Consider the following 25,607-nt stretch of genomic DNA (forward strand, 5'->3'; position numbering starts at 1 on the left):
AAAATGCTTAGGAGGAGTAATCATTTTTTTCTCTTGAAATTCTTTAAATTTTGCTACTTCTGGGTCATTTCCAAATACAGACTTAGTAAAAAGAAAACCTATTTCCTTTTGCCTTGATACTGTTGAATAATAAGAAGGGTTTTGCAGCTTTTAAAATCCTAGGAATTACAGACTGGAAACCGGTCTCTTCAGTTAAACATAAGTTTTATAAAGTTCCTTGTTTATTTGAGGGGAAATTAGTTGAAAAGGATAGAACATGGTTTGGTCAATATAATTTTGTCAAGCAACAGTTAATGACAAGTAACACTTGGGATGCAGAAATGAAGACATGGTCTTGCCTTTGAATTTAAGAGTTAAAAAGAGAAATAGGTGAGCTGAAAATTACAGTGTAATTGGGTAAGTGCTCTCACAGAGGAATAGCATGTACTATTTGCAGGCAGCAGGTGAGGCAGTTGGGAAAGGAGGTGATATTTGAAGGATGTCTGGAAGTGGAAGCTAGTAGGTATTTGCCAAGGTGTTGAGGGAGCTCTTATATCTGAGGAAACAATATGAACAAAAGCCTGGAACCCTAAAGTATTTGACATTTGGGGTATCAGTGATTATAGCTCTCTGTGGCTAGAGTGTAGGGCGTCACGGAGGAGGTGTGAAAAAAGAGGATGTTGTTGGCTTGGTGGAGCAGCAGCTGATGAATTTGGAGAGATAAGTTGGTCTACATTGTGAAGGTCCCAGTGTGTGCTGTTGAAAAGTTTAGATTTCTTATATATGCTGTGGAGATCCACAGCCGAGAAAGACTTACGTTTTAGGAAGAAAATGCTGGAATATGGATTGGAAAAGGGAGAAATTGGTTCATTTATTCAATAAACATTTATTGAGCATCTACTATGTGGAAGTAACTATTCTAGGCACTTAGGATACAAAGGAGAACAACAAAAAAAGATATCTGCCCAGGTCGAGCTTACCACTTCTAATGTAGGGAGATAGTATACCAATAAACATAGTAAATAAATCATACAGTATACTAAGAGGCATAAATGCTAAGAAAGAAGAGAAAGTAGAGTAAGGTGGTGTGAAAATGCCAGGTGGGGGGTAGTTGCAATTTAAATAAGGTGGCAGCACTACTATATATAAAATAGATAACTAATAAGGACATACTGTATAGCACAGGGAACTCTACTCACTACTCTGTAATGGCCTATGTGGGAAAATAATCTAAAAAAGAGTGGAGATATGTATATGTATAACTGATTCACTTTGTTGTACACCTGAAACTAACACAACGTTGTAAATCAACTATACTCCAATTAAAAACAAGAAGAAAGTACACATACCAGATGGGAAGCTGGCCATGTTTCTTCCTCCTTGACCTATAAACAGAAAAATCAGGTTGCCTTAATAAAGTGGGACTTTATTTTATTTTTTTTATGGTACGCAGGCCTCTCCCCGGGGACTTTATTTTATTTTATTTTATTTTATTATGGTACGCGGGCCTCTCACCGTTGTGGCCTCTCCTGTTGCGGAGCACGGGCTCCGGACGCACAGGCTCAGCGGCCATGGCTTACGGGCCCAGCCACTCCGCGGCATGTGGGATCTTCCCGGACCGGGGCACGAACCCGTGTCCCCTGCAGGTGGACTCTCAACCACTGCGCCACCAGGGAAGCCCTAAAGTGGGACTTTAGAATGGAGAGAAGGAATAGATTGGGAGGATGTATTTTTCTTTTTCCTTTTTTTGCCCTGTTTGTTGTAAAGTAAAACACAAACAGAAGCTACACAAAACAAATCTATAATGTAATGAATTATTATAAGATGAACGACTTTAAACAACCACCCTGGTAAAAAAGTGAAATGTTGCCAGCCACACCAGAAACCTCTCCATTTGTCACAACCCAATCACAAGTCCCTCCCTCCCAGAGGACCTGATTTTTATGGTAATCACTTTCCTGCATTTCTTGATAGTTTCATTAACCAAATGTATATCCCTGGATGCTCTGAGTTTTGCCAACTAAAAAAAGATTATTTGATATACCTTTTAAGTCTTTTAAAATCTACAGGCTTTCTCTCCTTTTTTTTTTTCTCCCTTACAATTGATCAGCTGAAGAACTGGGCCGTTTGACCTTTAGGATTTCTCACAACCTGGATTTTTCTGATTACACACTCATGGTGCAGCTTGTATGACGTAGAAGTTGACAGTTGGACCCAGAGTCTTTGATCAGGCTCAGGTGCCATCTCAGTGACCACGACTATTGGCACTGGAGTCTTCTTTCATTGAGAAGCACATAATTGCTGGTGGTCTTTTTGCAAAGTTAATAGCTGTTTCTGCTCAATGCCTAGAATTGATTAGGGATTGCAAAACAGTGATATTCTAATTATATCATATCTGTTTTAGTTATTAGCTGGAATATTTTTATAAAGAGACATTTCCCATTATCTATTATTTGGTTACCAAGTGGTACAGTTCCTGTAGGAAAGGCAGGCTAGATAAATGCCTTTCATTTATCAGTTTTCAAGGTAATAAGTTGGTTCCCTGTCATCCTCAATTTTTATTACTCTATCAAGTTTTTCTCCTCAGAAAGGGAGAAAGGGAGCCCTGGCTGGCCAGTTTCAAGAATTCATAGGTGCTAGGCTGTGCCAGTGTCTTCAGATCTCATCTGCTATATTGGATTAGACAAAACCCCTCCCATTGTCAGCTCCTGTTCTAAAATTAGCTCATCATATGTTCCAGTGAACACTTGCTGGCTATTTCGGGGTTCTCCTCTTTTCATATCTATCAGATACTCCTCTGCTTTTTCCTGTGTAGATGCTAATACCATACAGGTTATGTGGCTGTTGGTTTGTCCACAACTGCTTATATTTTAGGTTTATGAGGAATATCTTATCACCAAGTTTGGTTGTAAATGTTTTCCATGGAATTTTGGTTTTGCTCTCTAGTTGCTTCGTCTGTTTTTATGTGGAGATCAGGAAGATTAAAAAAAAAAATCGCACTGCCACCAATGCCATCTTCCCAGAAAGGGGTTGAATTGTAGAAGAATTAGAGTAGAATTGAGAATAACGAAAGTTTCTGAGTTGGAAGATTTGGTGAATGGTAATTTCATGGATGAGGATTAAAAATAGAAGAGGAGAAAGGTAGTAAGTGGAAGATAAGATCAGTTTTTGATTTCTTAGATTTAAAATGCTTATGAGATACCCTAATAGAAAAACCTTCTTAAAAAATATGCTTCTAGAATTTGATAGAGAGAGCTAGGTGATGAAAGATGAACACTTCAAAGGTAACTGAAGCCATTATAAGTTGGAGAAATTAGTATTTTTGGTAAAAATTACAGTGTGAAAAACCAGTAGAATAGAAATCATGCAATTGAAGATGAAAGAGACACTAATAAGCATTTGTGAGTGAGTAGTTTTATGTATTTTCCATAAATATGTACAACAAATGCAGGTTTACAGAGCAGCGATCCAAAGATGACACTGTTCAAAGCTCCAGTTATATGGATGCAACAGAGTTTTTGGTTATTAGGTGAATCCAGGTGCTATATATGCTAAGTATAATATTAAGAGAATGAATTTATAAAATCTGAGTATTTTTCCTATTAGAAAAATAGATGTTAAATGTTCATAAAAATAAAATGCTTAGGTGAAGATGTTAACTATTCATAAGCTACAAGATTTAATATTTTAAGTAGTCTATAGTATATTATCACAGGTCCTCTATTTCAAGAATGGGTGAAAAAGTCTTTTGTCTTATGAGCTATTCCAGATACTCCGATGCTCTGACCTCAAAATGGAGTTTTTAAATAGTGTGCACATTTGGACATTCCTTTTTAAAACTTTCATTAGCATTAAATATCATCCCAAATGATTTACTTTTGACCTCTGTCTTTTCCTTTCTTCTTTTTCTTCTTCTTTCTAAAATTAGGCCAGTCTTCAGAGACCTGAGATTAAACTTGAATCACTAAAAGAAGATATTAAGGAATTCTTTAAAATATCAGGTTTGTAAGTTGCTTTTTTTTCCTTCTCGGATTCTTTAAGGCAAAATAAGGAAATACTTTATTCTGAGGGAACACTGTATCCACAGCCAATTACTCAGCCAAAATTGTGTAACAGTCACGGGATAGGTTTCTATTTGGGGAGAATTAGAACTTTCAGATATTTCTGCAGAAATGCTGCAAAAATTCAGGAACACTGTGGGAATGACTGCTTTACATTAATCAGTTTTAAATACTGTTTACCTTCCTGGTCAAAATACATCCTGAATGTATTAAGAATCTCCATAGCTAAGTAACTTGACTTTTACCTTTCATTTGTGGCTTTTTTCCTTCTCTGCTTCTTTTCTCTCCCGTTTCTTTTCTCTCCTCTTTTCTACCCTTTCAAAGAAAACAGAAGAAAATCCCAACTTTTTTAGAGCAAGCAGTTTAGCAGCCCTTGCACTGGGAACTGAGATATTAAGTGGTTTACTTGCCCGTATAAGTTCAAGTAGTTAGCAGCCAAGCGAACTCAGCTGACTGATGGTGCCTCATAATAATCTACTTCTCTTGTTTAGGAGTTTAATGACTAGTTAATTGTCACGAATTACTTGTAATCTTTGTCAAGTGCCTGGCTGTTTCTTGCCCTTCCCTTGGCACATTTCTCATAGCTCTGGTAGTGCGATGGCCCAAGATTTTGGCATTCATTGAGTACCTTAACAGTGGAAGAAGGAAATATTCTTCTCATCTTAAGAAAATGGTGCCATAGTTTTATAAGAATAAATCATGTTGATGACTTTGCTACTTAGTGTTAGCCAAGGGATATTGGTAAATATATAAGAAATAATTCCTTAGTATAACACTTTACACAGCAACTGGAAGTTGATAAAGTTCTTTCACCAATGAATGTAATGTTAAAGTTTTTGTGAGATAAATTTAATTATGATGTATGTTTATTTTTAAAACTAATATGTTTGTATGTTTTACTCCTTTTTTTCAATAGGTTGGGAGAAGAAACTTCAGAATGCTGTGTACAGTGAACTAAGTGTGTGAGTTTTTCCTACCTATTTTGAGATACTCTTATGTTTAGCTGTATTTGCTTTGTAAGTAACGAATATAGTATTGCTATGTGTACTCAGTGTTATTATTTCTCATTAGTATTTAAATGGCATTTCAAGTAAGTTAATACTATTAAAAATTACAGTCTTGCCTGAGAATTAATAGGTGGGGTTTTTTATTGCCAACATTTTTATACTAATTCATTTATCCAGTGTAATTAGGAAATATGATATTTCTCATAAGTTAATATTTTGGATAATTTAAGCTTACCAATGTTCTTTTTATTGTTGCCATTTTGGATCTTATCCTTCTGTCTTTGTAAACTGATCATTTTAAACACAATTAACTCTTTTTTTAAAAAATTGGTGTCATTATTAAGAACATTAATGTGTTTATTTATCTGGATTTGTTCTCAGAGTCTGCTGAAGTGTACAGAACTATTTGTCATTACAAAAAATATAGATCCCAAATGTTAGCTTTTGTAGTTTATTTAATGTTCCATTATTCATCAGTTATTTATTTCTAGCACTATGCCAGGCACTGGGAATATAGCATAGAACAATGAACACAATTTCTGCCTTCATGGAGTTTATAATCTAACAGAGTTCTTAAGTCTTTTTTTCTTTTCTTTTCCTGCTATCAATGTGTCTCTAGCATTCTCTAGTTTCTCACACTCCCATTTCTAATTTGCTCCTTCTAATCTGCTGTTAACTGGGAAATGAGATAACCCAGTTTACCAGAATTGTCTGTAAAACAAAGAGACTCAGATGAATGCTTGTGGATTTGTGCTTAGACACGTTTTTGTTTTTTAAATTTATTTATTATTTTATTTTTGGCTGCGTTGGGTCTTCGTTGCTGCGCGCGGGCTTTCTCTAGTTGTGGTGATTGGGGGGCTACTCTTGGTTGTGGTGAACAGACTTCTCATTGCAGTGGCTTCTCTTGTCGCAGAGCACAGGCTCTAGGTGCGCGGGCTTCAGTAGTTGCAGCACATGGGCTCAGTAGTTGTGGTTCACGGGCTCTAGGGCGCAGGCTCAGTAGCTGTGGTGCACGGGCTTAGTTGCTCCACGGCATGTGGGATCTTCCTGGACCAGGGCTTGAACCCGTGTCCCCTGCATTGGCAGGCATATTCTCAACCACTGCGCCACCAGGGAAGCCTGACACACATTTTTAAAATTAGTATTTGCTTCTTCGGTTATTGCTATCTTCTGAGTTGGTTTTTGACCTCTTAAATAACATCACATATAAAATGCTATCTATTAACTAAAGTTGATTGTGATCATGCCTTTGGTTCTAGTCACCAAAGGAAAAGACATTTATCATGACAAGTAAGGTTTCAAAATTCCCCAAATGTAGTAGAAATACCACGGGTTGATTAGACTAATATGGACATGCTGATTTGTCTCTCTGCCTGTTAAAGCTTGTAACTTCAGTGTCTTTGTCTCTGATATGGGCAGAATAAAAGCATCTGCTGTGTATAATTCCAAATATTAGATTTTCATCTGCGGAGATATTACTGATGATTGCTATTTTTGTGGCATAATGCATTCCTGAAAATTGTTCTATGAGACAGAGTGCCTTTTTACTTGCTGGCAGGGACAGCATTTCATTCATTGTCATATCTTTGATATCCTACATAATAGACGTTAAATAAATATTTTATTTTGAATAACTTGTTGAGATATTTGAAGGAGCCCAATAATACTACCTCTTTCCTCACTTGGGTTCTGAACAAATTGAGAAAATAAAATAAAATATAAAGGCAAATGGGGGATCAAAATTATACTTTTATTTGTGGTAAAGACTGGGTAGGAGGACATAGCTTAGTGCAAGAGCAAAATAAGCTGTTTAACTGAACTCTAGGCTTAAATAGACTTAACCTTCTAGTTAAATAGCGTTGGTGAGTGTGTTCAGCTTAGTCTTCCAAAATTTAAAAGTTGGAGAAGGCATTAAACCTCTTCTGTGGTGTAGTGAGTAAAGCCCTGGAGAGAGGCCAAGAATGTTACGGTGAGGGAGCTCTTTTCATGTGGAAGGGCACATCTGGAGTGGGAAGAAGTGTTTCCTAACATAAGTCAGAAGAATAAAGTGGACTTAGCACATTCTGTTGCATTTTTCATTGGCAAAAACCACGATGGATAAGTAAAGAAAGCAAAAGTGAAGTAGAAATATTTATTGTTAAGTAATTGGAACTGAAAAAAAATCCATACTCTCATTACTAATAGAAGTGTGGACATGTGAGCTTTACAGATCATACATGGAATTTGCTCATGTTATTTTACTTATTTTGGTAAACATTCCAAATATTTTAGTCAGTTTTTTTTTTTTTTTTTTTTGTGGTACGCGGGCCTCTCAACGCTGCGGCGTCTCCTGTTGCGGAGCACAGGCTCTGGACGCGCAGGCTCAGCGGCCATGGCTCACGGGCTCAGCTGCTCCGCGGCATGTGGGATCTTCCCGGACCGGGGCACGAACCCGTATCCCCTGCATCGGCAGACGGACTCTCAACCACTGTGCCACCAGGGAAGCCCTAGTCAGATTTTTATTTAACAAATATAGCAGAAAATTTTCTGTGTTCTGTTATTACATGAAACTTGTAACTCTAGCCCAGGTTAGTTCTCCCCACTTCAAAACTGCCTACTTTGTTTAACTATTATTGTGTTAATAACTACTTAATATTATGTTGATGATAATTTACATTGATTGAATGCTTATTTTATGTCCAGCACTGTGGTAAGCACTTTTGGGTATTACCTTGTATTAGGTAGTCTTTATGACCACCCTATGAAGTAGAATTTATAATTATCATCATTTTACAGAAGAGAAAAATGAGTCTTAGACCACTTAAGTAACTTGCTGAAGATCATATAGCTTGTAAATGGCAGTGCTAGGGTTTCACCTCTAGCTGTCTGATTCTAAAGCCATACATTTTACTACATTTCACATATACAGTAAATCCCCTACATATGAACCTTCAGGCTGAGAACTTTCAAAGATGTGAACGTGCCTTCGCATGTCCAATCACATAAGTTAGTTCACGTGTCTGGCATACATTGTCACATGCGTGCATCCTCTACAAGTGGTTGTGCTTTTGTGTACTTTACTGTACAGTACTGTATAGAGTACAGTAGTACAGTATCTTTATTTCAAGCTAGATCTGCAAAAGGACAACTTCATTGAACTCCTTGCTCTGCAACAAGAGGAGCTTTCTAATGAAGACCTGATGGAATTGGAGGCCCAGGGAAAGGGCGAAGAGAGACAAGAGGAAGAAGAGATAACTGAAAAGCTAAAGAGATTCATGACATAGGAAATGGCAAGAGGATTTTCTTTATTTGAGGAGGCACTGTTAGTTTGTGAGGCACAGGACCCGAACGTAGAATGGTACACGAAGGTTGCAGCAGCCGTTCAGAATGCAATCCAGTGCAACCGTGTCATCTTCGATGAGAAAAAAAGAGCTACTACCCAGACATCACTGGATCGGTTTTTCAAGAGAGTAGATAGAACTGAATCCAGCAAGGAACCAGAACCTGTGCCGTCAGTGTCAGGCGTGAGTGAAATTGCAGCTTGCCCTCCATCTCCTATTGCTGACGATCCTTCAGCTCTACCATCTCCCACCTCCTCTCCCTCCTCCAGTCAGTAACTCTTCTTGCCTGTTCACTCGATGCCAGACCCTGTATGCCAGCTGTTGTACTGTACTACTGTACTTTTCAAGGTGCTGTACTGTTAAGATTTAAAATGTTTTCTTTACTTTTTGTGTTTGTTTTTTATGTATTATTTGTATGAAAAGTATTATAAACCTATTACAGTTTGGAACTATATAGCTGATTGTATTAGTTGGGTAGCTAGGCTAACTTTGTTGTTCTTACGAACAAATTGGACTTATGAACGCACTCTCGGAATGGAACTCGTTCGTATGTAGGGGACTTACTGTATTTACATCTTGTTTCTTACCTAGATTAAAAGTGTTCTGAAACAAGAATTATGTCTTACATTTCTTTGAGTATCTCCTATAGCATCAAATAAATGACGTTGAGTCAGCAAGTAGTTACTGAGCCACCCACCAATGCTGGCGCAAAATAAATATTTGTTGAATTGAGGACAATTAGTATAACTGTTAATCCTAAACTACTGTAAAGGTTTAGAAAATGTACCGATTTCTTTGTGTCCTATTCTTTACTGTATTTTGTGTAGAGCAGTTTATAAAGAATTAGAAGACCTATTGTTTTCCCTTAAGGAATATAAATTAAAGAAATATATAAACCTTTTTAAACCTTCTATATATGTATATATTATAAAAAAACATGTACTGTAGTCTACTGCTATAGTAGATATATGCAAGTGTCTACCATACCTTGGAGAGGTATAAATGCTGAACTACAGTGGGCCCAAAATGGAAAGATTTTAGATAATGAGTACCTTACACTAGACCACAAGATTGGGTAAGTCTTTATAGACATTCACGGTGTTCTCTGGAAGAGTCCTCAGGTGGTAGACCTGGGCACCTCCAAAGTGTCCTAATCATAGCTCTTCTTTGCCCTCTTAGTTGTTTGTTTGTTTGTTTTTTATCTTTATTGGAGTATAATTGCTTCACAATACTCTGTTAGTTTCTGTTGTACACCAAAGTGGATCAGCCATATGCATACACATGTCCCCATATCCTCTCCCTCTTGAGCCTCCCTCCCACCCTCCCTATCCCACCCCTCTAGGTCATCGCAAAGCACCGAGCTGATCTCCCTGTGCTACGCTGCTGCTTCCCACTAGCTAACTATTTTACATTAGGTAGTGTATATATGTCGATGCTACTCTCATTTCACCACAGCTTCTCCCTCCCACCCCGTGTCCTCAAGTCCATTTTCTATGTCTACTTCTTTATTCCTGCCCTGCAACTGGGTTCATCAGTACCATTTTTTTTTTTTTTTTTAGATTCCATACCTATATGTTAGCACACGGTATTTGTTTCTCTCTTTCTGACTTACTTCACTCTGTATGACGGTCTCTAGGTCCATCCACCTCACTACAAATAACTCAATTTCGTTTCTTTTTATGGCTGAGTAATATTCCATTGTATACATGTGCGACATCCTCTCCATCCATTCATTTGTCGATGGACACAAAGGCTGCTTCCATGTCCTGGATATTGCAAATAGAGCTGCAGTGAACACTGTGGTACATGACTCTTTCCGAACTATGGTTTTCTCAGGGTATATGCCCAGTAGTGGGATGGCTGGGTCATATGGTAGTTCTGTTTTAGGTTTTTTAAGGAACCTCCATACTGTTTTCCATAGTGGTTGTAACAATTTACATTCCCACCAACAGTGCAAGAAGGTTCCCTTTTCACCACAACCCTTCTAGCATTTATTGTTTCTAGATTTTTTGATGATGGCCATTCTGACCATTATGAGGTGATACCTCATTGTGCTTTTGATTTGCATTTCTCTAATAATTAATGATGTTGAGCATCTTTTCATGTGCCTCTTGGCCATCTGTATGTCTTCCTTGGTGAGTCTAGTTAGGTCTTCCGCCCATTTTTTAATTGGAATCTTTGTTTTTTTGACATTGAGCTCCATGAGCTGTTTGTATATTTTGTAGATTAATCCTTGGTCTGTTGTTTAATTTGCAACTATTTTCTCCCATTCTGAGGGTTGTCTTTTTGTCTTACTTATGGTTTCCTTTGTCGTGCAAAAGATTTTAAGTTCAATTAAGTCCCATTTGTTTATTTCTGTTTTTATTTCTGTTACTCTAGGAGGTGGGTCAAAAAAGATCTTGTTGTGGTTTATGTCAAAGTGTGTTTTTCCTATGTTTTCCTCTAAGAGTTTTATAGTGTCTGGTCTTAAATTTAGGTCTTTAATCCGTTATGAGTTTATTTTTGTGTATGGTGTTAGGTAGTGTTCTAATATCATTCTTTACGTGTAGCTGTCCAGTTTTCCCAGCACCACTTACTGAAGTGGCTGTCTTTTCTCCATTGTATGTTCTTGCCTCTTTCTCGTAAATTAGGTGACCATATGTGTGTGGGTTTATCTCTGGGCATTCTATCCTGTACCATTGATCTATATTTCTGTTTTTGTTTCAGTACCATACTGTCTTGACTACTGTAGCTTTGTGGTATTGTTTAAAGTCAGGGAGCCTGATTCCTCCAACTCTGTTTTTCTTTCTCAAGATTGCTTTGGCTCTTTGGGGTCTTTTGTGTTTCCATATGAATTGTAAAATTTTTTGTTCTAATTCTGTGAAGAATGCCATTGGTAGTTTGATAGGGATTGCATTGAATCTGTAGATTGCTTTGGGTAGTATAGTCATTTTCAGAATATTGATTCTTCCAATCCAAGAGCATAGTATATTTCTCCATCTGTTTATGTCATCTTTGATTTCTTTCATCAGTATTTTATAGTTTTCTGAGTACAGGTATTTTGCCTCCTTAGGTAGGTTTATTCCTAGGTATTTTATTCTTTGTGCTGCGTTGGTAAATGGGATTGTTTCCTTAATTTCTTGTTCTGATTTTTCATCATTGGTGTATAGTAATGCAAGTGATTTCTGTGCATTAATTTTGTATCCTGCAACCTTACCAAATTCATTGGTTGGTTCTAGTAGTTTTCTGGTGGCATCCTTAGGATTTTCTCTGTATTGTATCATGTCACCTGCAAAGAGTGACAGTTTTACTTCTTTTCCAATTTGTATTCCTTTTATTTCTTTTTTTTCTCTGGTTGCCATGGCCAGGAAATCTAAAACTATGTTGAATAAGAGTGACGAGAGTGGACATCCTTGTCTTGTTCCTGATCTTAGTAGAAATGGCTTCAGTTTTTCACCATTGAGAACGATGTTGGCTGTGGGTTTGTCATATATGGCCTTTACTGTGTTGAGGTAGGTTCCCTCTGTGTTCATTTTCTGGAGAGTTTTTATCAAATGGGTGTTGAATTTTGTCAAAAGCTTTTTCTTCATCTATTGAGATGATCATATGGTTTTTATTCCTAAATTTGTTAATGTGGTGTATCACATTGATTGATTTGTGTATACTGAAGAATCCTTGCATCCCTGGGATAAATCCCACTTGATCATGGTGTATGAACTGTTTAAAGTGTTGTTGGATTCTGTTTGCTAGTATTTTGTTGCAGATTTTTGCGTCCACGTTCATCAGTGATATTGGCCTATAATTTTCTTGTTTTGTGATATATTTCCCTGGTTTTGATATCAGGGTGATGGTGGCCTCGTAAAATGAGCTTGGGAGTGTTCCTTCCTCTGTAATTTTTTGGAAGAATTTGAGAAGGATCAGTGTTAGCTCTTCTCTAAATGTTTGATAGAATTCGCCTGTGAAGCCTTCTGGTCCTGGACTTTTGTTTGTTGGAAGATTTTTAATTACAGTTTCAATTTCATTACTTGTGATAGGTATGTATATATTTTCTAATTCTTCCTGGTTCAGTTATGGAAAATTGTACCTTTCCAAGAATTTGTCCATTTCCTTGTGGTTGTGCATGTTTTTGGCATATAGTCGTTTGTAGTAGCCTCTTACAATCCTTTGTGTTTCTGCTGTGTCAGTTGTGATTTCTCCTTTTTCCTTTCTAATTTTATTGATTTGCGTCCTCTCCCTTTTATTCTTGATGAGTCTGGCTAAGGGTTTATCAATTTTTATCTTCTCAAAGAACAAGCTTTTAGTGTTATTGATCTTTCCTATTGTTTTCTTCGTTTCTATTTCATTTATTTCTTCTCTGATCTTTATGATTTCTTTCCTTCTACTGACTTTGGGTTTTCTTTGTTCTTCTTTCTCTAGTTGTTGTAAGTGTAGGGTTAGATTGTTTACTTGAGATTTTTCTTATTTCTTGAGGTGAGATTGAATTGCTATAAGCTTCCCTCATAGAACTGCTTTTGCTGTGTCCCACAGGTTTTGGGTCATCGTATTTTTATTGTCATTTGTTTGTATATATTTTAAATTTTCTTCTTTGATTTCTTCTGTGATCTCTTGGTTATTTAGTAGTGCACTGTTTAGCCTCCATGTGTTTGTGCTTTTTACAGTTTTTTTTTTCCTGTAATTGATTTCCAATCCCATAGCATTGTGGTCAGAAAAGATGCTGGATACAATTTCAATTTCCTTACATTTTCCAAGGCTTGATTTGTGACCCAAGATGTGATCTATCCTGGAGAATGTTCCATGTGCACTTGAGAAGAAAATGTATTCTGCCACTTTTGGGTGGAATGGTCTATAAATATCAATTAAATCTATGTGGTCTATTGTGTCATTTAAAGCTTGTGTTTCCTTATTTATTTTCTGTTTGGGTGATCTGTCCGTTGGTGTAAGTGGGATGTTAAAGTCCCCTGCTATTATTGTGTTACTGTCGATTTCTCCTTTCATGGTTGTTAGCATTTGCCTTATGTATTGAGGTGCTCCTCAATGTTTATTGGGTGCATAAACATTTATAATTGTTATATCTTCTTCTTGGATTGATCCTTGGATCATTATGTAGTGTCCCTCCTTATTTCTTGTAACAATCTTTACTTTAAAGTCTACTTTATCTGATATGAGTATTGCTACTCCAGCTTTCTTTTGATTTCCATTTTCATGGAATATCTTCTTCCATCCCTTCACTTTCACTATGTATGTGTCCCTAGATCTGAAGTGGGTCTCTTGTAGGCAGCATATATATGGGTCTTGTTTTCGTATCCATTCAGTCAGTCTGTGTCTTTTGGTTGTAGCATTTAATCCATTTACATTCAAGGTTATTATCAATATGTATGTTCCTATTACCATTTTCTTAATTGTTTTGGGTTTGTTTGTTATTTTGGGGGGGATTTGTTTTTGTGGCTCTTTACTTCTCTTGTGTTTCCCGCCTAGAGAAGTTTCTTTAGCATTTGTTGTAAAGTTGGTTTGATGGTGCTGAATTCTCTTAGGTTTTGCTTGTCTGAAAAGCTTTTGACTTCCCCATCCAATCTGAATGTGATCTTTGCTGGCTAGAGTAATCTTGTTTGTAGGTTTTTCTCTTTCATCACTTTAAGTGTATCCTGCCACTCCCTTCTGTCTTGCAGAGTTTCCGCTGAAAAATCAGCTGATAACCTTATGGCGATTCCTTTGTATGTTATATTTTGTTTTGCCCTTGCTGCTTTTAATATTTTTTCTTTGAATTTAATTTTTGTTAGTTTCATTAATATGTATCTTGGTGTGTTTTTCCTAGGGTTTATCCTGAATGGGACTCTCTGTGCTTCCTGGACTTGGGTGACTATTTTGTTTCCCACGTTAGGGAAGTTTTTGACTATAATCTCTTCAAATATTTTCTCAGTCCCTTTCTTTTTGTCTTCTTCTTCTGGGACCCCTACATTCAAATGTTGGTGCGTTTAGTGTTGTCCCAGAGGTCTCTGAGATTATCTTCAATTCTTTTCATTCTTTTTTCTTTATTCTGCTCCTCAGCAGTTATTTGCACCATTTTGTCTTCCAGCTCACTTATTCGTTCTTCTGCCTCAGTTATTTTGTTATTGGTTCATTCTAGTGTATTTTTCATTTTAGTTATTGTGTTGTTCATCTCTATTTGTTCTTTACTTCTTCTAGATCTTTGTTAAACATTTTTTGTATTTTGTCAATCGGTGCCTCCATTCTATTTCTGAGATTGTGATTCATTTTTTTAAAATTTTATTAAAAAAATTTTTTAACATCTTTATTGGAATTTAATTGCTTTACAGTGGTGTGTTAGTTTCTGCTTTATAGCAAAGTGAATCAGCTATACATATACATATATCCCCATATCTCCTCTCTCTTGCATCTCCCTCCCACCCTCCCTATCCCACTTCTCTAGGTGGTCACAGAGCACTGAGCTGATCTTCCTGAGCTATGCAGCTGCTTCCCACTAGCTATCTATTTTACATTTGGTAGTATATATAAGTCCATGCAACTCCCTCACTTCGTCCCAGCTTACCCTTCCCCCTCTGTGTCTCCTCAAGTCTATTTTCTATGTCTGCATCTTTATTCCTGTCCTACCCCTAGGTTCTTCAGAACCATTTTTTTTGTTTTGTTTTGTTTTTATATTACATATATATGTGTAAGCATATGGCTTTTTTTTTTTCTCTTTCCGACCCACTCAACTCTGTATGACGGTCTCTAGGTCCATCCACCTCACTACAAATAACTCAATTTCGTTTCTTTTTATGGCTGAGTAATGGTCCATTGTATACATATGCCACATCCTCTCCATCCATTCATCAGTCAGTGGACACCCAGGCCGCTTCCATGTCCTGGATATTGCAAATAGAGCTTCAGTGAACATGGTGGTACATGACTATTTCCGAACTATAGTTTTCTCAGGGTATATGCCCAGTAGTGGGATTGCTGGGTCTTATGGTAGTTCTACTTTTAGATTTTTAAGGAACCTCCATACTGTTCTCCATAGTGGCTGTATCAATTTACATTCCCACCAACAGTGCAAGAGGGTTCCCTTTTCTCCACACCCTTTCCAGCAATTATTCTTTCTAGATTTTTTGATGATGGCCATTCTGACTGGTGTGAGGTGATACCTCATTGTAGTTTTGATTTGCATTTCTTTAATGATTAGTGATGTTGAGCATTCTTTCATGTGTTTGTTGGCAATCTGTATATCTTCTTTGGAGAAATGTCTATTTAGATCTCTTGCCCATATTTGGATTGGGTTGTTTGCTTTTTTGATATTGAGCTGCATGTAAATTTGGAGATTAACTCTTTGTCAGTTGCTTCATTTGCAAATATTTTCTCCCATTCTGAGGGCTGTCTTTTCATTTTGTTTATGATTTCCTTTGCTGTGCAAAAGCTTTTAAGTTTCATTAGGTCTCATTTGGTTTTTTTAGGTTTTTTTTGCGGTACACGGGCCTCTCACTGTTGTGGCCTCTCCTGTTGTGGAGCACAGGCTCCGGACGCACAGGCTCAGCGGCCATGGCTCACGGGCCCAGCTGCTCTGCGGCATGTGGGATCTTCCTGGACTGGGGCACGAACCCGTGTCCCCTGCATCAGCAGGCAGACTCTCAACCACTGCGCCACCAGGGAAGCCCAGGTCTCATTTGTTTTTGTTTTTAGTTCCATTTCTCTAGGAGGTGGGTCAAAAAGGATCTTGCTGTGATTTATGTCATAGAGTGTTCTGCCTATTTTTTTCTCTAAGAGTTTGATAGTGTCTGGTCTTACATTTAGGTCTTTAATCCATTTTGAGTTTAGTTTTGTGTATGGTGTTAGGGAGTGTTCTAATTTCATTCTTTTACAAGTAGCTGTCCAGTTTTCCCAGAACCACTTACTGAAGAGGCTGTCTTTTCTCCATTGTATATTCTTGCCTCCTTTATCAAAACTAAGGTGACTATATGTGCATTGGTTTATCTCTGGGCTTTCTATCCTGTTCCATTGATCTATATTTCTGTTTTTGTGCCAGTACCATACTGTCTTGATTACTATAGCTTTGTAGTATAGTCTGATGTCAGGGAGCCTGTTTCCTCCAGCTCCGTTTTTCTTTCTCAAGATTGCCTTTGCTGTTCAGGGTCTTTTGTGTTTCCATACAAATTATGAAAGTTTTTGTCTAGTTCTGTGAAAAATGCCATTGGTGGTTTGATAGGGATTGCATTGAATCTGTAGATTGCTTTGCGTAGTGTAGTCATTTTCACAATGTTGATTCTTCCAATCCAAGAACATGGTATATCTCTCCTTCTGTTTGTATCATCTTTAATTCCTTTCTTCAGTGTCTTATAGTTTTCTGCATACAGATCTTTTGTCTCCTTAGATAGGTTTATTCCTAGGTTTTATTCTTTTTGTTGCAGTGGTAAATGGGAGTGCTTCCTTAATTTCTCTTCCAGATATTTCATCTTTAGTGTATAGGAATGCCAGAGATTTCTGTGCATTAATTTTGTATCCTGCTACTTTACCAAATTCATTGATTCACTCTAGTAGTTTTCTGGTAGCATCTTTAGTATTCCCTATGTATAGTACCATGTCATTTGCAAACAGTGACGGCTTTACTTCTTCTTTTCCAATTTGGTTTCCTTTTATTTGTTTTTCTTCTCTGATGGCTGTGGCTAAAACTTCCAAAACTATGTTGAACAATAGTGTTGAGAGTGGACAACCTTGTGTGTGACTCATCTTTACTGTTTTTTCTCTGAATTGTTTTTCAGGTAGATTGCCTATTTCCTCTTCATTTATTTGGTCTTGTAGGTTTTTACCTTGCTCCTTCATCTGTCACATATTTTTTGGCCATCTCTTTTTTTTTTTTTTTGAGTGGCATTGTGTTTCTGTCTTACTGGTTGTTTGGCCTGAGGCTTCCAACACTGGAGTTTGTACGCTTTTGGGTAGAGCTGGGTTTGGTGCTGAGATGAGGACCTCAGTGAGACCTCACTGTGATGAATATTCCCTGGTGTCTGAGGTTTTCTGTTAGTCCAGTGGTTTGGACTAGGAGCACCCACCACAGGAGCTTGGGCCCGACCCCTGGCTCATGAACCAAGATCCCGCAAGCCACGTGGTATGGCAAAAAAAAAAAAAAAAAAAAAAAAAGAGAGAGAGAGAACAATAACCAAGTTAAAAAAAATTAGACTAGGAAACTAACAGATGTATTAGAAAGTATATAAAAATAAAAATATAGATGAATCAACAACCAGAAGGTACAACAGTACCACAATAGTAAAAAAGAGGAGGAGGGAAGAGATAAAAAAAGGGGGCAGGTGGGGAAGGCCTTGGCTCTGGAGGGCGGGACCTAAGCAAGGGCAAGTTTTGGGCAGTGGGCAGGGCCTATGCTTAGGACCCACAGGGCTGGAAAAGGCCCTATGGGCTGTGGGAGGTGGGGCATAGGCTCAAAGGAACAGAAGGGGCCCAGGTATGCTCCCCACCCCTGGTCTCAGAGGGTGGGGGAACTCACCTGGGAACCCAGCAGGATTTCTAGGCTCGAGTGGGTGGGGCAAACGCCCTCCTCTCCTCTCCTGTTCCTCTGGTTTCAGAGGGGCCCTCCTGCCTGCCTCTCCTTTTATCCCCTCGGCCTCCTTCCTATGCCCCCAGGACCAATGCGGCCATGGGGAGTGGGGGCCCTTGGAGGGCAGGGGACCGGCTTGGGAGCTCAGCAGTCTCCCCGTGCCCAAGTCAGAGGGGCAAATGCCCTCAGCTCTTCCTCCACTCCTCCCTGAGGGCCCCTCCCACGTGCCTTTCCTGATCTCCCCAGCCTCAGGGGCGCTGATCCTGTCTGGCCTCCACTTTTCCTCCCCCCTCAGTCCCCGCACGTCCTACCAGTTCACTTGGGGGTTCCTCCCATCTCCTTGGGCGTTAGGGTCCTCCACCAGCAGCCGGCAGGGAACCTAATTATGGGGAGACGTTAACTTGGCGTCTTCCCACACTGTCATCTTGACTCCACCCTGCCCTCTTAGTTTTAAATATTACTATGTGCTTGTTATGCGTTATGTACAGAGCTAGGTGCTGGGATAGTGAACAAGCTAGGCAGATAGTCTTTGCTTTTTATGGAGCTTACATCCCAGTGGGGCACAGAGAATTTAAAGAGGCAATTATAGTACAATATAGTAAGCGCTATAATAGGATAAGTACAAGGAGTACATAGGGCAGGCACTTAACTCACATTGGGGATGTCATGATGACTTATCACAGGAAATAATACTCAGACTGAGATCAAAAAGCTGAGCTGGATTTAGTCAGGGGAAGGGGTAGAGAAGAAAAATGCTTTAGGCACGAGGGAACAACAGGTTCAAAGGTGTTTATAGGTGGAAAAGAATGCAGTATATTGGAGGAACAAAAGTTGTACGGCAACAAGAGTTGGGTGGTAGAGAGGAAAGGGGCATAGGAAAGAATTATGCTAGATCTGTAGGCAAGGATGTGCTTCTTACTCAAGGATTTGTAGACTGGATCCTAAAAGCATTTGGGTGCCATTTTAGGATTTTTAATCAAAGTAGTGACATAACCACATTTGCATTTTATTTATTCAACAATGTACTGGATATCTAGTATGTGCCAGGCCTTATGCTAGGCACTGGAAATACAATCACTGGTGAATAAGGAAGACACTGCTCCTGACTAACTGCCAGGCAAATTGGCAAGTAGGTTGAAAATAGTGTGGAAGCAGGGGAGACTGCTTATGAATCTGTCAGATGAATGCAGGCGAGAAATGTTGTTTGCCTAAAACTGTCAGTGGGGTAGAGGAGATGAGTGGCATTTATGGGGATTTAGGGAGACAGGAAGAGGGAGGAATCAAGAGTGATACGGAGGTTTCTGCATTGTTCCTATCTACAGACCCTCATCTCTTTGTATTACTAAATGTAAAATACGTGAGGACAGAGATTTTATTTTATTTTGTTTTATTCTTTTGTATTCTATTCTATTTCATTTTATTTATTGTTTTGGCTGCGCGATGTGGCATATGAGATCTTCCCCGACGAGGGATCGAACCCATGCGCCCTCACTGTACCTCCAGGGAAGTCCCAAGGACAGAGATTTTAACATGTTTTGTTCCCTGCTGTATCTCTATTACCTTGAACTTAGTAGGTTCTCATTAAATATTTACAATTGAATAAATATCTAACTTTATTTTGGTTTAATATGAATGATTTGGGGTTGTCACTTCTTACCTTTTTTTATGGATAAATTTCTTTGAGCATTAAATAACCCTTAAGTTCATCAGTAAGTGCTCTCAAGTTTCCATCCTAAATTTCTAAGTTTTATTAAGTTTAGAAATAATTACCATTAAAATAGAAGAATTTTTAAGAGTTATATTTAATTATACATCACGTCTCTTTACAAATGATGTAGTGAGTGGTATAAAATATATAGCTTTTAAACTATCTTGCATATAAGAAGAAATACTGAGATATCTAGAGATTATCAATTTTTTTTTCACTTGTGAGTGGGAAAAGGTGATTTGTTTAGGTACATGGAATGCAGATTTTAGTAGAAAAAAACAATTAGCCAGAAATAATCAGTTAGTGAAACTGTCTGGTGTCCCCCTTTGGATGTCCCCATTTGGATGAGGAATTTCTTGAGAATTCAGTGTATGGTTCTTGATTGTTAGAACGTGGTTGCTTTGCTGTAGGTACAAGTTATATGATTAATTTCAATGGGAGCTATATGTTGTGAAAGAGATTGAAAACTCTAAGTAAATGTTAAATTGTTGTGTTCTCCTATTGCCTTCTCTATGATTTTATATCATTCTGTGCCTCAGTCATTACATTTCAACCATCCTGGCTTTCTCTGATTTTTAAACATTCCATATTTTCCCACCTCAGAGTCTTGTGCTTGCTGTCCTTTTACTTAGAATGTTCTTCCCCCAGATCTTTGAATGGTTGGCTCCTTTTCACTCATGTCTTGGTTCAAATATTAGCTTTTCTAAACACCTTCCCTGCCCTTCCAAATCACTTTTGACTCTATCCTGCTCTCATTTTCTCATGGCACTTATTACTATTTTATATTATTCTATTGATTTATTTATTTGTTTGTTTTTATAAATATTGACTCTTTCTTCACTAGAATATTAGGTACGTAAGAACAGGAGATAACTGTCTTAATCCTACCATATACTTAGTACTTAGAATGGCTCAAATATTTGTTGAATAAATAAATCTGTTTTCTTAATAAAAAACAATACATTTTGAATATAAAATGTAATGTTACATAGAAAACATAATTTTTAAGACATTAAAATTTTATTAAATTTGTGAATTAATGTAGTATGTAATATATTAATACTAAAACATGGCTATTACAAAAGATAGTATTTTTACTATCATTTCAATCCTATGGAAAAGGAAATTGGGAGAAATGAGAAAAGTTGATATATTAGTAAGTTAATGGACTTTTTTACACTTCAGAATTAAAAAAAATTTCTCTAAGTGTTATAGTACTTACATACTAAAATTAACAGTTGTGAAAATTTTCATATGAGCACTTACAGAGCTAAATAATTTTTAAATTTACCTAAATATATGCATTCACTTTAACTTTTAACAAGTCAGTAAATCGTTAATTTACAACTACTATGCTAGTAGGATAAGAATTAAAGTTTTATTAGGTTGTTGTACCTTGTGTAAGCACATAGAACTGCTAACAAATATCTATTTCATTTCTATCATGGACTACAGAGGTAAGTAATTTCTAACCAGGCGAACTGATTAATTATTAAGAGTAATGTATATACTTTTCAATTCTTAGCATAAGGGAAAATTGTATCAAATACATAACTCAGACTTCTTTGCCCCCTATATATGCTTTTGTGGTGCTTTTGTAGTTTTTCTTGCTTGCTTTTGGTTTGTAAACCTTTTGAGGGCAGGGGCCTGTTTACCTGTATATAACCAGTACATGGCAGTAGGCTCTCAGGTCTGTGGTTGTTGAGTGAATAAATAAAAACATGCATTCTTTGTTTATTTTTTTTAAAAAAAGAGTAATGTATAATACTCAGCTTCCTCTTTTTGTCCCCAGGTTTCCTTTACCCAGTCATCCTGCTGCACCTCCTGAACATCTTAAAGAACCTTTGGTATACATGAGGAAAGCACAGGTTGGCTACTGTTCATTTTAATTTTATTTTTCCATACCAAGTTATATAATGCAGAGTGAAAGATCCTTATTAATATTAGGACTGTATTTATTATACGAAAGACTGGGTAAAGACCATTAAAGTGAGGTGAATACTATTTGCATACTTTTCATTTTCAGTAACCAAGGATTGCACTTACTTAACTATAGTAATCTTGAAAATGTTGAGTAGAAGGAAAAAAAATCATGTACTATACTGGCCTAAAATTTAAAATATCATAAAAGTAAATATTATGAAACAATTTGTTCCTAATGTTGTGTGATATTAAAGGAATGAAATGGGAATGAACTGACTCACTCTTCCCTTAAAATTTTACCTTTTGACACTAGTGTTACTGATACTATATTTGAAACATTTGTTTTCACAGCAGGATATACATACTAATTGTATTCTGTTACACAACCTAAATGAACCTTGTATCTAAAATGCACTGAAAACAACTAAAAGTCACTTTAAAAGCGTAAAATAAAATAACTTTAACAGAAAAACTGTAAAAAGCTGTTAAAGTAGAAACTTAACAAGTTCTGTCACATGCCCCTAATTCTTTTAGCGGGGCTTTGCCTTGGCCCTGTGTGGTCTACCTGCCTGTGAGGTGGCATTATTCATGAGCCTTCCTCACAGTGCTGGGGACTGTCTGACTAACACTGCTGAGGCATTTAATGGACCTCATAAGTCAACCTTCTTTCTCTATCATAGTCTCAGAAATTATTATGAAAATTTTCAGATACACCCTAAAGAACTCCAGTGAACCCGTCACCCAGCTTCAACAGTTATCATAGTTCTGCTTCTCCTGAGAAGTGTTCTGCTTGCTTTGAGTTACCATGCTCCACAGTGGTAGATGTTAGGCAGGTTTTTCTTTTTCTGCTTTTATATTCATTTTAAAAACCCTCAAAATTAGAGGGTGAAAGGAAGCAATATAAACAAAAAACATGGAGATATTTGAGGAAATATGTAATATGTTTCTATCTCTAGGTGGTACTTTAGGGCTAGCAATCAGACAGTATTTATTATTGATGTGTCATAAATCATAATCATCACGTGATACACGTATGAAATAATTGGTCTTTTGTTGTAAAGATATAAACTCAAGAAAATAAAACTAAATGCTTAGGTCTAAGTATTTTTTGGCAAAATTTGAAAATTTCTGAAAGTTTTAGAGAAAGTATCAGTTTTAGCATAAGTATAAAAAACAAAGCACAAAAGTTGGTTTCCTATTAAGACTGAAGAGATACAGAGATAAATAACAGGTCTGTTCTTAAAGCCTACTGCTAGTTGCTGAGACTATATATGAATGGTAAATATAGGTATTGTGTATATACACACAAGGAGTATGGTACTCCTCTCTTTCCTCTCCAGGCTTACCTGCTAGATCCAGAGTTGGCACGCTACAGCGCATGGGCCACATCTGCCCTGCCACCTGTTTTTGTATGGGTAGCAAGCTAGGAATTTTATTATTTTTTTTAACATTTTCAACTGGTTGAAAAATCAAAAGAAGAATAATATTTTGTGACCCATGAAACTTACAGGAATTAATAAAATATGTTTTATTGGAAAATAGTCATGCTCCTTTATTTACATATTGGCTATGTCTGCTTTTGCACTACTATGTCAGAGTTAAATAGTTGCTTTAGAGATGTTATGACCTGGAAAGCTTAAATTTTTTACTGTCTGCCTTTTTATAGAAAGTTTGCAGATTCCTGCACTAAATTAGTCCCTTTAAGAGCAGGGACTGTGCTTTTAATCCTGAGCATCTAAGCATAGTGCCTAGCCCACAGAACACTCTCGGTAAATGTTTGATGAAATTCAGTTGACTCTTGAACAACATGGGTTTGAGCTGCATGAATCCACTTATATGTGGATTTTTTTTCAATGCTAAATATTGCAGTACTACACTAACCTGGGCTGGTTGAATTTGCAGATTCAGAACCACAGGAATGGAGGGCCAAATATTAAGTTATACTCGAATTTTCCACTGTGTGGAGTGTTGGCATCCCTAACATCCAAGATGTTCAAGGGTCAACTGTAATTGATTCTTTTTTGTTTCTCTGTTTGTTTGAAATTCAAGAATTATTATTTATCAAAATAAGGGAAGTGACATTTTTACAGTCTTTTTATGTGGATCTCTAAATCTGCAAGACTGAAGATTTTTTTTGTTGCAGTAATTTTTTTTTTAGTATCTTTATTGGAGTATAGTTGCTTTACAATGGTGTGTTAGTTTCTGCTTTATAACAAAGTGAATCAGCTATACATATACATATGTCCCCATATCTCTTCCCTCTTGCATCTCCCTCCCAGCCTCCCTATCCCACCCCTCTGGGTGGTCACAAAGCACTGAGCTAGTCTCCCTGTGCTATGTGGCTGCTTCCCACTAGCTATCTATTTTACATTTGGTAGTGTATATGTGTCAGTGCTACTCTTTCTCTTTGTCCCAGCTTACCCTTCCCTCTCCCCGTGGCCTCAGGTCCACTCTCTATGTCTACCTCTTTATTCCTGTCCTGCCCTTAGGTCGTCAGAACCTTTTCTTTTCTTTTTTTTACATTCCATATATATGTGTTAGCATATGGTATTTGTTTTTCTCTTTCTGACTTAACTTCACTCTGTATGACAGACTCTAGGTCCATCCACCTCACTACAAATAACTCAATTTCATTTCTTTTTATGGCTGAGCAATATTCCATTGTATACATGTGCCACATCCTCTCAATCCATTCATCTGTTGATGGACACAAAGGCTGCTTCCATGTCCTGGCTATTGCAAATAGAGCTGCAATGAACATTGTGGTACATGACTCTTTCCGAACTATGGTTTTCTCAGGGTATATGCCCAATAGTGGGATGGCTGGGTCATATGGTAGTTCTGTTTTAGGTTTTTTAAGGAACCTCCATACTGTTTTCCATAGTGGTTGTAACAATTTACATTCCCACCAACAGTGCAAGAAGGTTCCCTTTTCACCACAACCCTTCTAGCATTTATTGTTTCTAGATTTTTTGATGATGGCCATTCTGACCATTATGAGGTGATATCTCATTGTGCTTTTGATTTGCATTTCTCTAATAATTAATGATGTTGAGCATCTTTTCATGTGCCTCTTGGCCATCTGTATGTCTTCCTTGGTGAGTCTAGTTAGGTCTTCCGCCCATTTTTTAATTGGAATCTTTGTTTTTTTGACATTGAGCTCCATGAGCTGTTTGTATATTTTGTAGATTAATCCTTGGTCTGTTGTTTAATTTGTAACTATTTTCTCCCATTCTGAGGGTTGTCTTTTTGTCTTACTTATGGTTTCCTTTGTCGTGCAAAAGATTTTAAGTTCAATTAAGTCCCATTTGTTTATTTCTGTTTTTATTTCTGTTACTCTAGGAGGTGGGTCAAAAAAGATCTTGTTGTGGTTTATGTCAAAGTGTGTTTTTCCTATGTTTTCCTCTAAGAGTTTTATAGTGTCTGGTCTTAAATTTAGGTCTTTAATCCGTTATGAGTTTATTTTTGTGTATGGTGTTAGGTAGTGTTCTAATATCATTCTTTACGTGTAGCTGTCCAGTTTTCCCAGCACCACTTATTGAAGTGGCTGTCTTTTCTCCATTGTATGTTCTTGCCTCTTTCTCGTAAATTAGGTGACCATATGTGTGTGGGTTTATCTCTGGGCATTCTATCCTGTACCATTGATCTATATTTCTGTTTTTGTTTCAGTACCATACTGTCTTGACTACTGTAGCTTTGTGGTATTGTTTAAAGTCAGGGAGCCTGATTCCTCCAACTCTGTTTTTCTTTCTCAAGATTGCTTTGGCTATTCAGGGTCTTTGTGTTTCCATACAAATTGTGAATTTTTTTGTTCTAGTTCTGTGAAAAATGCCATTGGTGGTTTGATAGGGATTTCATTGAATCTGTAGATTGCTTTGGGTAGTATATTCATTTTCACAATGTTGATTCTTCCAATCCAAGAACATGGTATATCTCTCCATCTGTTTGTATCATCTTTAATTTCTTTCATCAGTGTCTTATAATTTTCTGCATACAGGTCTTTTGTCTCCTTAGGTAGGTTTATTCCTAGTTATTTTATTCTTTTTGTGCAGTGGTAAATGGGAGTGTTTCCTTAATTTCTCTTTCAGATTT

At 37.3% G+C, this 25,607-nt stretch overlaps 1 protein-coding gene across 8 annotated transcripts in view; it reads left to right on the top strand.

The window, feature by feature from the left end:
- Positions 1 to 25,607, top strand: part of TBC1D19 (TBC1 domain family member 19) — a 162,670-nt gene that overhangs the window by 28,245 nt on the left and 108,818 nt on the right. For 7 of the 8 annotated variants that reach the window (XM_067735679.1, XM_067735683.1, XM_067735685.1 and 4 more), the window contains exons 2-4: positions 3,908 to 3,980; positions 4,957 to 5,002; positions 21,385 to 21,460. In XM_067735679.1, the coding sequence (XP_067591780.1) occupies positions 3,908 to 3,980; positions 4,957 to 5,002; positions 21,385 to 21,460 (195 nt within the window). The remainder of the gene's footprint in view (positions 1 to 3,907; positions 3,981 to 4,956; positions 5,003 to 21,384; positions 21,461 to 25,607) is intronic. The other variant, XM_067735684.1, reaches the window with a different exon arrangement.

The sequence above is a fragment of the Pseudorca crassidens genome, chromosome 4 (assembly GCF_039906515.1).
Source record: "Pseudorca crassidens isolate mPseCra1 chromosome 4, mPseCra1.hap1, whole genome shotgun sequence".
Lineage (NCBI taxonomy): Eukaryota > Metazoa > Chordata > Mammalia > Artiodactyla > Delphinidae > Pseudorca > Pseudorca crassidens.